Below are 15350 nucleotides of genomic sequence, written 5' to 3'. Positions count from 1 at the left end.
ACCGATACCGTACCTATATATAACCTTTTACCCATCAATGTCTGCTTAATTCAACCCCACGCATTGTTTCCAACAATCCGCCTGTTACAAATATAGGTACAGCCGGTACAGGTGATCCCAATTGTTCCAAAAATAGCATCATAAGTATACCTACGTAGCTATGTATGCAATCATGATCCTTTTGACTTGGCTGCAGATCAATAGTTAGTCGCTGAGATCACTTCAATGAGCTGAAACTATAGGGTCGACGGGCACACAATGAACAATGTAACTGATACGAATCGTGTTCAGATTTATTGTTCTTGTATGGGCATTGTACGTGTTACTTGTGCCATGGCTAATTCGAGATTCGATGGTTCAAGCCTCGTTGTTGAAAATTTTACTTCAAAGTTACCAGTATAAGCAGCGTGCTCTCGAAAAGTTATGTTTGTTTACCAGACTGGATTTTTGTGAATGGGTGTAGGTTTCTCTTCTCATTAGTATTGTTGTATGAATCTCGTATAGTTATTATTCCATTCGCCATCTTAAAAAAACAAATGACATTTCGTATCTTTGAAAATGGAATCCCCGAGCCTTTTTTTTCCGACGTCAAAAATCATCAAATGACCCCTCCCGTTGTGGGTTAGCAGCGGTGAGGGAGTGTCAGACTCCTACTGACTAAAAACCGTCGTGTTCCGTCGTGGGCCTTTTATGTACCAGGGCTGCGGTATCTTTTTCGAACAACCCGCAGCCCCGGCAAGGAATCCCCGAGCCTGACAACATTATATTTATATGACCTGTTGGGAACAATTTTTTTTTTAAATAGTGCAGTACAGGGAGTATCTACCTATCTGTTATTACAACAATCAATGCCTTGTTCCCTTGTGTTCTTGATAGCCATGAGTCAGTCTATAGTCTATAGCCATGAGTCGTCTTCAACATCATCCTCCGAGCCTTTTTTCCCAATCATGTTGGGGTCGGCTTCCAGTCTCACCGGATTCAGCTGAGTACCAGTGCTTTACAAGAAGCGACTGCCTATCTGACCTCCTCAACCCAGTAACCCGTGCAACTCGATACCCCTTGGTTAGACTGGTGTCAGACTTACTGGCTTCTGACTACCCGTAACGACTGCCAAGGATGTTCACTGACAGCCGGGACCTACAGTTTAACGTGCTATCCGAAACACAGTCAATGGTGTCTAAGATATACTTAGAAAGTACATACAAACTTAGAAAAGTTGCATTGGTACTTGCCTGACCTGGGATCGAACCCGCGCCCTCATACTTGAGAGGTTGGTCCTTTACCCACTAGGCCACCACGACTTTTTCATATTACATAATAACATATCCTGCATTAATCTCTAGCAAAATATACTTACGATCTTCAAAATGCTCCAAGCAAAAGTTTGATGCGTGAAGATGGGTTATGGCAAAAATCCAAAGTGGACCATGAGATTGATGATTATTGTATGAGCGAAAATATTTAGGTGAAAACTGAGTTTTCGTTCTTTTTACATTAAAACAAAGTATACGTATAAAATATTTATTTATTGTATGATAGTCTTAAGACAATCTATATTTCTTACCTAGCTACTACTTAATCTAATATGCTTACGTCGTCTTGCTTATGTCTTCATAAGTTTAAATGAAATTAGAATTATGTTGATGTATTCGATCTAATTAAGTTTTATCAGAAATAAGTATATTGATTCTTAAAGCTTACATTCTTACTATCCTATCTACAATTTAAATGTCTTTGAGCAGTTGGAACACACTGAGTTTCATCCATGAATTTTGCACAAGAATTTAAATAACTTTATTCCCACGCTAAATCATAAAAAATCTAACCTAAAATCTATGACATGAAGGTAAGGTTTGAAAAAAGAACAGTTCGGGCGACATTCAATTCATAACAGTCCCATTAATTTTTATTTATTGGTTCGTTTATCAAAAATTCGCAGTGCGTACCAACATCACGTCAAACCAAAATCCAGTATTATTTTAAAGCGTCATTTTTGATTTACATCCATTCTTTGTTCGTTCCCTTATCTTTCCAATAAATGTGAATTATCGTCGACCACTGTTCAGGAAACGGACCATATATTTCAAAGAGATTGTCTAATTTAAAACTGTTCCTAGACTGTTAATTTTAAGCTCCACTTTGAGTTCATTTTTTAAAAGACAAAAGAGTTCCAAGTTTTCCTGGAAAATAAGTCTTGCGAGTTTGCAAATTTTACTTTTGCTTCTGACAGTTCCAAAAATGTCTAAAGAAGTTTTGGGAGCGCTCGTGTCTTTGAGCGATGAATTAAAAAAAGTTTTAATAACAGAACTTATTAATTTTCATTGTATAACTAGAAGAGTTTTTCTTTCGCTTTTATCTTATGGTTCATTAAATATTAACTTAAAAAAATAATGGATTTTAAGTGGATATAATTATGAGAAAGCCTTAAATTTAAATAGAGCATCAAGTAAAGAGCAATGAATTTATCATAAGCTTAGTGGCTAACCCTTTTTACTGAAACAATTACTTGATACTTAACATCAATTAAGTAAGACATCATATATTATTCATCATATTTTATTATATTATATAGATAAATGCTTTTCTAAGTGCAATTTTAATTAAAATTCGATGCTGAAGAGACAAATTGGAACAAAATAATTATATATTTTGCAACGAAATATTAAAAAATTAAGAATTAATAAAAACTAAAAAACATATTCGAATCATCTGCGCATAACAATTAATTTAAAGCTACATTTTCTTTCAATTCACACAGATCTTTCCCACAAAATGTTAAAAATCAAAATAGACTATAGTTCGGCCATTCAGAGAATGCGTTCCTGACACGTCGCGATTGAACTGACGACGTAACTACATTCATTGATTATTGATATAATAATGTTGTTTTAATGCTCCTCAATTGTTAAAACGGTAAACAACCAGCAAAAATATTTTTATCGTAACTGCAACGCCATTGCAAAGTTACGTCGTCAGTTCAATCGCGACGTGTCAGGAACGATGGGTACCAATTACCTTAACTAAATACGTAATAATACGTATAAAACAATATGATCAAAAGCCAGCAGCACTTCCATTGCTTCTCGGATCAAATGCTCCTTCCACGTTTCCATCAAGATGCCTAACTAGGGCCCCAGCTTGTCCGGTATCCTCACTATAATCTGGCAACATAACAATGTCATGACCCTTCTCCTTTAAATAACTGACAGTCTCTGCTGAGAATCTGTTTTCTAGCTTCAAAGTTGTTTGCGGATCACCAGAAATTCTTCCATAAATCCATCTTGGATCTGACACTGAACTCTGCAAGTCCAGTCCTTGGACGACGTATCTGTGGAAGATAGCTGCTTGTGTCTGTGGCTGGCCATCGCCTCCTCTAGTTCCGTAGACGAGAACACGACCATCCCGAAGACGGGCTGCAGCAGGATTCAGTGTATGAAAAGGTTTCTTTCCAGGTTTAATACACAGCATGTGATCCCTTTCCAAATTAAACGCTATACCCCTATTGTGCCACACAATACCAGTTTGAGGAAGTACTACATTGCTCCCAAATTGATGGTAAATGCTCTGAATAAAGGAGACTGAAAAGCCTTTGTTATCCATTGCTCCCATCCAAATTGTGTCGCCGGCCGCTTTACATGATACTGCACCGTGTGCTTGATCGAAATTAATGCCTTTGGCCATTTCGAACAAATTCTGGCTTGTCAACAATGAATTGGGATCAGTTTTCATATACGCTTGATCAGTTATGTGTTGGTCCCGCATTTGAAAAGCTTTTTTAGTAGCTTCTACTGTAGCATGTATAAATTGTCCCTCATGTTGGCCATCGACACCTAACTTATCTAAGATACCCAGAATAGCCAGCGAAACTAAGCCCTGTGTCGGTGGGGGAACATTGAATATCTCTCCGTGACTATGCAGTAATCGTAGAGGAACTTTCCTAACTGGGGCGTAGTTCGCAAGATCTGATTCTGTGATAGGCATGCCTAATGATGTCATGTCTTCGGCAATTAGTGTTGCCAATTCGCCTTTATAGAAACTTTTTAAACCATTTTTAGCTAATTGCTGTAGTGTTTTCGCCAGGCGCTTTTGGCAGAATTTTTCTCCAACTTTTGGAATTTTTCCATTAGGTATGAAAACTTTTTCAAATTCCGTTGGTACATTACCTGAGGCTTGTATATTTTTTAAGCTTGTGTATTGAGATTTTGTAACAGGAAATCCATTTTCTGCGTACATAATAGCATCGGCTAGCAACTTTTTCAGCGACATTTTTTGGTAACCACATTCAGAGATATATTTTAAGGCTTCTTCCCATCCACCAATAGTTCCTGCAACTGTGTTAGCTGCTTTTGGACCTTTATATGGAATTGTCTTATAATCCTTGAAAAACTCTGGCGTGGCTAAAGAGCCAGCTGCTCCACAAGCTTCGATAACTATAGGATCACCGTTCGGAGGTACGATGAGCCAGAAGGAATCACCTCCAATGCTATTCATATGAGGATATACTACAGCTATAGTTGCAGCGGCTGATACCATTGCTTCGACCGCAGTTCCTCCTTCTCTGAGAATTGCTACGGCACTCTGTGTAGCCAAGTGGTGGGGAGTCACCACCATACAATTCGGCGCTATATTACTCTCCATATTGATTATTGCACACGATTAACTGAAACAAATAACAAAATTATACAACATGACGTCATGACTCCTATAAAAATAGAGGTATAAAAATTGATAATATAAAACAAGGCATCAAAAAGGCAACAAGGCCATCTCGAAAGATACGACGATCCCTTTATTTACATTGAACTACGAAAACACGTATATGATCTTAAAAGTGCTGTGAAAACAAAAAATCGGAGGCGTGGACGTCTATAATATAAATTTTAACGTCCAGATAGCTTCTAAGCCTGTCCCTCGTAAATAGCAACAGGGTTATGCCAAAATTACACCCTGAGGATACGAGATGCCGTAAAATGATGTCGATACCCTGATATAATACATTGTAATAAAGATTAGAATGACTGTAATAGATTGCTACGTGTGTATTAATATGCCTTTGGGGTGTAGTCATTTTTCGTGACGGGATCTAGTAGATGTTCCCGTGTTTTCTATGTTGTCCGTAATTAGAGTTTTTTGGTTCACTAGTTTACTTACTTAATAGTTTTTTGGAGATGTACTTGGATTTTAAGCCTATATATATATAACTAAGGAAGGTATTTACGAAATTGAGTACTGTCCCATCTAGTTCCATCTAGTTGACATTCTAAAACACTGTGAATCAGCCCGTTTAATAAAAAAAAAACAAATCCTCATTATAAAAAAACCGAAAAACAACTATCGTAAAAAACGTCCGAACTAGGTCATCCTCACATCAAAAGCGATAGTCAAGCTATAAACCATAGTAAACCCTTGACGATCTCGAAGCTGCGTAAAATATGTTTTAGAACCGCACCCGGCCGACATATTGCCGGCCAACGAACCGGCACGATATTGAAAAAGAAGTTTTTTGTATGCATTGGACGGTTTACGGCCGGTAGTGACGACAGAATAACGCGCCAGTGACGGTTTGCCTTCTACACTTATGTATGTTACTGCTGTTGTCGACTTTTGTTTCTTTTTGTTTACTCGTTTTGCGATTTGAAGTCTTGTTGTTCGAGGGTTGAGCACCTCTTAGCTGTTCCTCGATTTGTCTCAAACAATGTTATGTAGGTACTTGTCTCTTAAGTTCAAAGATCGTCAAAGTCAAAAAAGTAGGTATCGTACCTAAGTATTTTTTAACATCCAGCTAGAAAATTATTAAAATCTCTTGCCAAAAATAGGTTCCAAAAATGTAGGTATTTATTTAGCCAACATACAGAAGAAAAACTAGAAAATCATTTTAAAACAATTAACATTGCGAAAGACAAAACTTCTACCAGGTAAACATAAATCAAAGGAGAATGAATTCTCAACAACTAAAATTAAGTATGTAAAACGAATTTCCATTTAAATTGTACACAGCGTTTGGTACCAAGATCTGCACTCCCGGTACAGAATAATGGAAACTCAACAAACTTCATATCTTTGTGGAAAGAAACTTTCGGTTCGAGACGTCTAAATTTGATTTATTTGCTTTATGAACCCCCTAGACTTCTAGTGTCTCTTTAGAGCTGCTTTTGGTGTTTGTTGACTTTATGACTAAGGCAGCAGTAAGCAGTTGGTTTTTCTTACAACAATTGATTACTATAAATCATGTCACCAAAGAAGATCAGTCGATTAAACACGGTCCTACTGAGCCCACTGTGCAGGTGCCCAGAATAGGAATTTTTGTTTGGACACCCATTTGAGGCAGTGGGTCTAGGCACCTACTACTACAAGATGTGGGAAATTCAATCATCCAAATGAATATTTAAAAAAAATTTTGAACATGGTATTCCTGATCGTAAGGTTTGTCTGGAATACTTGAATTATCTATAATAAATAATACATTTAAAATAACATCCCAAAATAGTGTCCCTTCGTCCAGCATACTCACCATGGAATCCTGATATTTCATGAATGTCAAAAAACTGTTCTGAAATAGTGCTAAATAGTGCCCAAAGGAAAAAAATAGTGCTCTTGTACTTGCGAAGTTATAGCCATAGTTCGATGAGTATGCTGGACGAAGGTTTCGCCCAGCATACTCACCTCCGTCCGGAGAATCTGTATACGCTTCAAACATAATTCATACTTCAAAAAATAGTTCCCAAATAGTGCCAAACGGTGCCCAAAAAGAAAAAACAGTGCTCGAATAACTTCGGAGTTATAGGCTTCGTTCAGTGAGTATGCTGGGCGTAGGTTCTACGCCCAGCATACTCACCTCAGTGCGCGAATATCGAACGAGCTATAGGTACAATTTACGTCTCAAAAAATTGTGCTTGAAATAGTGCCCAATATCAGTCCAATTTTTGCTTGACTTTTGACCTAGAAAACCATTAAATTTGATTGTAAACTTCTACATACATTACATTGAGTACAGTCGAATACAATATTATTAACTTTCTTTCTAACAATTTTTGTCTTGTGTAAATTATTAATTGTCTATGTAAGGGAGTATTTACTTTAGAATCGCAATATTATTAATTACACATTATTTTAATAATACTTTATAATAATATGATTAAGCCTTCGCGCGTCGCATGGGACCCCGGTAGCTAGGAACAATGATTTTATATATTTTGTCTAGATCACGGCGCTTGAAGGATTAAGATATCAAATGAAGTAAATCATGCATGAAAAATAAAGTTGCTGTTATTAATGCTTACATTACAACTGACAAAATTATTCAAAATAATCATTTTCCGGATCAAGGACGGTACCACAACGTTTACGGAATTGACCTGTATTCCTCATGTGATAAAGTTCAATATAGTGTGGCAGTAATGGATGCACGTACGGTCAATAGGTATGGGGCTTACGACGCGCGGCGCCCGCGACGCAAATGAATATGTTTATGTTTAAATACTAGATGGCGCTGCCCTAACATCTTACGATTATTAGACAAGACTGATCTATATTTTGAAGGTGATAAGGGTCCATTTTGTGTCACAAAGCAATCGAAACGAACAAGCGCTTCTCAGTTTCTTTGTTTGTTTTTGACATGTGAGAAAATACCATAATTATTTCCAATAACATGAAGTCTACAATTAGAAAGTTTAATATTTTTGTCCAAAAACATGTGTCGACGACTGTACCCCATTTTACGTTAGTATGTAGAAGTTTACAATCAAATTTAATGGTTTTCTAGGTCAAAAGTCAAGCAAAAATTGGACTGATATTGGGCACTATTTCAAGCACAATTTTTTGAGACGTAAATTGTACCTATAGCTCGTTCGATATTCGCGCACTGAGGTGAGTATGCTGGGCGTAGAACCTACGCCCAGCATACTCACTGAACGAAGCCTATAACTCCGAAGTTATTCGAGCACTGTTTTTTCTTTTTGGGCACCGTTTGGCACTATTTGGGAACTATTTTTTGAAGTATGAATTATGTTTGAAGCGTATACAGATTCTCCGGACGGAGGTGAGTATGCTGGGCGAAACCTTCGTCCAGCATACTCATCGAACTATGGCTATAACTTCGCAAGTACAAGAGCACTATTTTTTTCCTTTGGGCACTATTTAGCACTATTTCAGAACAGTTTTTTGACATTCATGAAATATCAGGATTCCATGGTGAGTATGCTGGACGAAGGGACACCCAAAATATTGACCTCTTTCATCGACACCACACAAATCAACCCTCTATAAAGCCCAGTGCCCACTGTACCGAACTATCATAGAATTGGCAAAATTACGTCACGTGTGCTTGCATGAATAGATACCGAAACCCGTAAAAACGCACTTTATTTACAAACAATGTACGAGTGTGAGTGAAAGAGACGTGAAATGCTGTTTTATCACGGAGTAAGGAAAGAGCGGAGAAGCCATAATGCAGGTAGGTCAGGAGCCTTCACCAAGGTAAATACTTATGGTGGGCATGATGAAAACAATCAGTTACGAGTCAACAAAAAAGCGTTTGGGTTAAGACATCTCTCAACGATATTTGGTATAACAAAAAATAGTGTAAGTTAAGGTCATGGCACATTATAGCGGCACCGCAACAAAACGGCTGCAGCACGGCGTCGCCTCGAATTAAGACTACGGCTAGCTGCCAGCGCGCTAACTACGCGTTATCCGCAAGGAGCCAGCTCGCGCCGCCCGCCCGCGCGCCGGCCGCGAGGTGTAAGCTTGCTGTCACCGCAAACTCAATATTATTTTAAGACAGTTATGATTGAACACGACGTAATAACGTTGTTTCGCTGCCGACTCGGAGTCGGCGCGTAATGAGCATGCCGTCGGCGCGCTGTACGCATGAGGTCCGCTCGCTTGCAGCACGCGGGCTGCGAGGCGAGTTGTGTGGTAGCGGCAAGCGCGCTGACTGCTCGCCGTTGGCTTTTTCATATTGACATTACGAAATATAATATACACGATTTAATGCTCTAAATTGAATGACAACTTAAATGCTGGAGCTGTGGAGCCGTGCTGTTGCGGTGCCGCTATTCTGTGCCATGACCCTAAGAGTGAAGACAGTAAATGTTCCTCGTCCCCCGCACACTCGCATTTTGGCGCGCTTCTTTCTTATGAAATTTTACGTTATGGCACCTTCGCTAGTTATTTTGTTCTCCATGTGTTTTATATGCTGCGTCCTCCTCTAATCGGGCAGGAGCATACTGGTGTAAATATACAAGCGAATGATGTTATGCGTCAGTGGACACCAAGCTTGATTGTGTACGTTTTACGATCCACTAGTAGTAACCTACCTAGTTACCTTTTGTTTATTTCGATAGAATTTTTGTTTTGTTATTGTTGTTCCATTTCATATTTAAAAGTAATGAGAAGAGAGTTATAGAGAAGAAATGTATAGAAAATCATAAGCTTTTTCCAAAGGAGTAACAAAACGAAAAATTGGTTTAGCATTTTCTCAATAATCATTAAAAGGTACTTACATAAAGTTTGTGAGATTTCATACGAACTCATTTCATGATCGACAAAACCGATTTTGAAAATTATTTTAAAATAGAATGCGTTTCTTTCGTTTTCTAGGAAAGCAGATCAAACCCCGAAATACCTACAGCTTGTTAGAGTAAGATACTTATTTATGATACCTAATCAAAATCAATTTACACGAAGCACAAAGCTATCTATCTATTAATCAGTAACATAAAAGTTAACACAAAAACCTACGAAATAGTCAATGTCCAGATTATATCTCAATGAATGGCTTTAGTGCCTCGCAATTCTAACTGAGAGCAATCTGGGAGCCTCTAAAAGCAATCCAGTTTAAGTATAAATGGGACTGCTCCAACGAGGAACGTTCCTGACCGCCCTGTAGATTACTTTCCGAGATATCCTTATTTTCCGCACTGGGGATAGTGTTGAAATATTATGTTAACTGGCGACTACTTACTTTAAATTCGAATGTTAAACGCTGGGTTATTTAAAAAGAGATTCCAGTGCTTTATTTATTTTAATCGAGGTACATTTTTCTTTTAAACTTTAATCTATGGTATATGGTGTCAACGATTGAAGGCGATGCACAATATAATATATCATAGGCGTAACGGAGTCCATCAAGATCGGTAGGTACCTAAGTTACCTATATTGTAATGTTATAAAATTTTAATGCGGATATCGAAAACACTAAAATGCCTGAAAAAACATATTCTGACTGAGATACATATACTTAAAAAGAAGCAAGTAACCTACAGCTCTAAAAAAAGAACATAAACAACACTGACAGCGCCACTAACAATATGACCTCCTTTCCCTCCAAGGAGTCCGTATACCGAGCATAGACTATAGCAGTTATATCATAAAGGACTGAAAGCTTATTCGGAAAGTCCCCTTACAGCGTTTATTGAATATTATTATGGAAATTGAGTACAGGCAAGCCCATACTCATAGCGTTTGAGCCCCTACAGCTGAATGCACTTAGGCATCTATGCATCTATAAAATATTTAATGTCCTACACGCAGTACTTTCCCGTGTACGGTAATAGAATTTCTGAAGACTCCCACTGCATAAAAATCTTTGTAAAATTGTTTTGTACTTTGTATTTACTTGTTCGCAATGTATGGAGGCATGTAGATTTTGTTTGCTTGCAGTTCTTTGTTTCTGAGCAGAATTTTATTTTTAACTAGATTCAGTTGTAGCATAGGTACAATTTTTAAGTTGAATATTTTAGGCACTAACTAAGTACATATCAAGGACCAATGCTAGGTATTTTGTATTTTCAGAGTATCTACCTACTTAAATACTTGATAATTAAGCAACCTTTTCATTAACATTAATCTCTTATTACGCCTAATTTATTATTTTACAAACCCACTCAAAAGATTTTGGGACAGACTAGTTATTTCTGATTTGTTATGTCTAATACAGGATTTGATCTATTTTAAGCTGTTTTGTTTTTCTTAATTTATAGCGCAATAAATATGGCAATACTAGGACTAGGACCACGGTGACATTGTCATAAGCATCACCATTAGAATTAAAACGCGCATAGATAAGTAACTACTTACAAAGTTAAAGTTATCAAGTTTAAATAAATTGACGATGTTGCTGTAACAAGTTTCAGTGAGGTACTTTGTAAAGACGTTTCAAAACTAGGGACGTCTTTTTGACAAACAAAAACATATTTAAGACCTTACCACATAGGAAATGAGGTTTGAAATCGATTGCAAGAATATTTTGCGGACACGAAGCGCAAATTATAGTGACGAGCATTTGTTTGCAGTCGCCACCGCAACAGCGAATTCACTAACGAACTTATTATTCGCAATTCGAATTGTAATCCGCAGCACTAGAGGCGGGAACTACAATGTGGACTGGCAGGTAATGTTTCCGACGTTTGTTTAGCGGTCGTTTGGATAGACGGGCAATTTTTATGTAAGATCGCGGCTACAAAAGGTTGACCTGTTTGATTTTTGAAAGTGTGAAATAGGGGTATTGAATAAACTGAAAGATCAATTGGTCCTTGAGATGCACGAGAAAAAAAACACCAAAAACACCTCTATTACATAGATAAAGGCTTGCAGATTTTATAAATAGCTTGAACATAACAATAAAGTTTGCGTATCCTAATATAATATGAGTAGAACTAGATACCTATGTATACATACCTACCTAATATTTATTAAATCAAAAATATTTCTTCTCGATAATCCCAGGTCCAAAGAAGAACTCGAGAAAAAAAGTCCTGACAGACAGAAGAGCCACGATGTCACACGATAATAATATGATGATCGATCGCAAAATATAGGGTTCTTCTTTCATGTTAAACCTTGAGCCATAACAAAAGAATTATTGCAAAGTTGCCGGTCTACACCTGGCAACTAATGAGCAACAGTAAACATGCTGATAAGTAATACACGTGATTTTGTGCCCAATTTACGTCGGCCGGTTAGTAGGCATTCGGCTTGCGGCTTTTATTTAATTGCTAGTCTGTTTTACACTGACTGGTGCAGTCTAGTTTTGGTTATTAGTTCTCCAATAAGCTTGAGTGAATCTAGTTGCTATAGTTTCATTTCACATTATAGGTAGGTCACGTTTAGGAAATTTTTAATTGAAATTGACTGCTTTCATAATAGGTCTGTTATCTCAAGTGTTGATTTAAAAGATTAAGTATAGTTTATTCTATAGTACCTAGAATTTTAGTGCAAGGCAAAAACAAAAGATCTAAACACTTCATCGACAAACCGATGTTAACAATATTTTTTTACTAGCACTCGTAAAATTCAAAAAAATTAATGTTGCTAGCCAGTGGCCACGTAGCGACATCTATGTGTAAGAACTAGATCTAGCAACAGCAAGAGTTACTGCATCACCAAGCTATTCATAATAAGGCGCACAGGAACGTACGGTACCTACTTACTATTTCAAATATTTTTTAATTTCATGTACCTATTATTAATGAATTATAGGAACAATATAATACGTTATTTCTTTACGTAGGTGAGTACTTATGTGGGTACCAAATTAATGAAAACGGCAGATCAAACGGTACAGATGAATAAATACGAGATTTATCTATTTCGAAGCTATAAAGGAAGTGTTTTTTTTTTCCGTTCCTTAAATCCCGGCATTTATTAATATTTTACCGATCTACCTTTCTACCAATCACCTAGTTTCGTATTTAAACTTAACAAATTCCACGCTACTATACTATCGCTACTATTATTCCACTCATCACTACAAAAACATGATCGACTGGACATCACTATTACGTCAAAATTTGCAAAAAAAAAACTTGGAGCTGTGCGGCCAAGTTGAAGAGTGCAAAATTGTTTTAGGTTAGCGAATAAACAAAAGACCTTTTAAATATTTTTGCATTATCACACAATCATAGCCGGGCGGCTGAGACGATCATGAGCACAGTGCGTGTTTAACAAAAATAGATTTTTGTACATTTTTATGTATCGTGACGTGTTATCAGGGCTAACGTAGTTTAAACAATTGTTGCCGAATTAAGCATTACAGTATTCTTTCGAAAAAACTGTGTTGTGACAGAAAAACACTGTAATGTTTAAATCTTTGTTGAGCTCTGTAATCAGTCAGGCCAGCTGTCAAGAGGTGGGTAAGTTTTTGATTATTTAAAAAAAGGTTTAATTGAGTTAGTTAATTAGTGTATCGTTGTTGACAAGTGGGATGTTGTCAATGCGCTATATTTTTAAATGAATGCCCTTGATTTGTCCGCCCTTGAACTGCATTGGGACGTCACTATGCGTCTTTGCGACCTTCGCATGCTAAAAACACCTGATTAGTTTGTCTAAACAACGATCTAGATAACCATTTGGATTTACTTTCCATATTCAAATTGACAAACCACTTCCAAGTTCAATCATCATTAGATAACCAACCTAACCTCTTCGACCTTTTGTGAGGAAACAAAAAATAAATATGATATTACAACATTTCATGCTGATAAAAACACATGTAGCTAAGTAGAAAAATGAAGAAAAAATATGAACAATTGTTTGTATTGTCTAAACGCACTCACCTGTAATTCATTAGATTGTAAAACTTTCAGTTATATTTATTTGAAGTGAAAACATGTCAGTCTTGAATGAAGAAACTTGCCAGTGTAAGATAACAGCATGTAAAATATTCTATGTTACTTAAGTACACAAGATAATATTATTCTTATCAGTTACGTCAACTGGTGATGGCCAACCGTTCAGTTCAGTAGGATTCTTCACAACAAAATGTCAACTCGACGGGTAACTTATTTCTTTTAATTTATACTTGTGCACCCTCATTAAGGAATGAAACAGTAATTAAAAGCAGTTATCATATTAAATGTGTCTGTGAATAGTGATTTGTTAGTGATTACCACGTGTTTCTGTTGTTGAAAAATGTGTCTAATGTCATCGAAACATGGTTTGAAATAAGGTTTTTCATTATATTTTTCTTTTACACTTAATGGCCATTCATAAATTTTATGAGCAGTAATGAGAATATGCGGGATAATAAACAACCTCTTTGCAATCAACCGGCCATTGATTTCTTATTATCTATGAATATTAATTGATGCAAAATTACCTTATTGGTCCTGTGGATGTGTAAGTAGTCTATTTTAGTTTTGCTTGGTTTTTATCACTCACCAATGAGCTGGTGAAGCCTTGAAATATAAATACATCCTTCTATGTATTTATATTATGTAATAATGACAAAACCTGTGTTTTGTTAAGTTATCACCCAAAACCGGTATGTGTTAGATGTCTAATTAATGCCACATGACAATGTTGGTGTGGTTCAAAATAATTCTGACCTGTGTTTTATATCAAATATACCTCAAGGTGTAGACACACAGCTGTGCTAACTGACATATGTATCTCCTTTTGTTTTTTTTTCTTTCTAATGGTATCATGTGAATGAACCACAATTTCTTGTTCTTTAGTTCTATGGCAACCAAGTGATTTTTGGCCCTCATGCAGTATAGGTAGCTTATAACTTATGTTAAATTCAGTGTCAGCAAAGCGATTCAAGTATCTCCTTTAGCTGTATAATATTTTAAAAAATTGTTCTCCCTTGTGTTCATTCGCCAAATACAATATTAAGTCACCTTCCTTGACCTTACTGATTTCGTCAAAACCATCTATCATGGCTGAGCATTGTTTAAACAAAAATATATAAATTATCTACATAGTGTTCAGATATGTAATCATTGATGATATAATGTACTCCACTATCAAAATTTGTTACAATTTTTCCTTCATAGTATCAAATAGGTATATTATAATATTATCAGTCAATAGCATTTTATATCTTGAGTTTGATATTCTAAATAAAAATTAAAAATTGCAAAGATTCTTGCATCCAACCAGTTCAGAGAAAAAATATTAAAATACTAGACTAAAATGTTTTTATATTCTATTCAATCTTTAATATTATTTATGAGAAAAAAATACATTAATTTTGGGAATATTCAATGAAATACTTATTCATGTTATATTTGATTTTTCTTTGATAACCATAATGTAAAAGTTAATGATACCGTAAGATGTAGTGCAGTAATATTATGGCACAACTTTACTAATAACATTACGGCAAAGGCAATACTAGCAATTCTATCATAATAAGAAAATAAAAAAAAACACTATACCATCATCAAAATATTAAATTAAAATTAATTTAAAACCAGAAACCAATTGTGGCTTAGTAACAAAATCTCAACAGTCAATAATACCATGGCAACAATACAGCATATTACATGGTGCTGCCATGCAATCAGTTAATTTTTAATTGGGTTTCATATAAAGATAAGAAGTCATGATCTTCTATAATTGTTTAC

The 15350-nt window shown here is 36.2% G+C and overlaps 2 protein-coding genes across 5 annotated transcripts in view; one reads left to right on the top strand and one right to left on the bottom strand.

Moving 5' to 3' along the window:
- Nucleotides 1-1507: 1507 nt before the first annotated feature.
- Nucleotides 1508-14215, bottom strand: LOC124631774 (oxamate amidohydrolase proenzyme-like). Of its 2 annotated transcripts, none has more exons than XM_047166373.1 (3): nt 14099-14215; nt 3000-4660; nt 1508-2795 (listed from the first exon to the last, which is right to left on the bottom strand). In XM_047166373.1, the coding sequence occupies exon 2, from the start codon at nt 4636-4638 to the stop codon at nt 3055-3057; it is 1584 nt and encodes a 527-aa protein (XP_047022329.1). In that variant the 5' UTR covers nt 4639-4660; nt 14099-14215; the 3' UTR covers nt 1508-2795; nt 3000-3054. The 2 variants fall into 2 exon arrangements, with proteins under 2 accessions (XP_047022329.1, XP_047022328.1); XM_047166372.1 differs by lacking the exon at nt 14099-14215 and adding an exon at nt 13557-13790.
- LOC124631773 (calcium-binding mitochondrial carrier protein Aralar1) overlaps nt 12837-15350 on the top strand; it is a 31744-nt gene continuing 29230 nt past the window's right edge. The window contains exons 1-2 of one of the 3 annotated variants that reach the window (XM_047166370.1): nt 12837-13129; nt 13707-13776. In XM_047166370.1, the coding sequence (XP_047022326.1) occupies nt 13762-13776 (15 nt within the window). In that variant the 5' untranslated portion in view covers nt 12837-13129; nt 13707-13761. Of the gene's footprint in view, nt 13134-13706; nt 13777-15350 lie in introns of all 3 variants that reach the window. The other 2 variants (XM_047166369.1, XM_047166371.1) reach the window with 2 other exon arrangements.

This window comes from Helicoverpa zea, chromosome 7, assembly GCF_022581195.2.
Source record: "Helicoverpa zea isolate HzStark_Cry1AcR chromosome 7, ilHelZeax1.1, whole genome shotgun sequence".
Taxonomy (NCBI): Eukaryota; Metazoa; Arthropoda; class Insecta; order Lepidoptera; family Noctuidae; genus Helicoverpa; species Helicoverpa zea.
The sequence above is the reverse complement of the archived record's forward strand: the minus strand, read 5'-3'. Positions and strand labels throughout refer to the sequence as shown.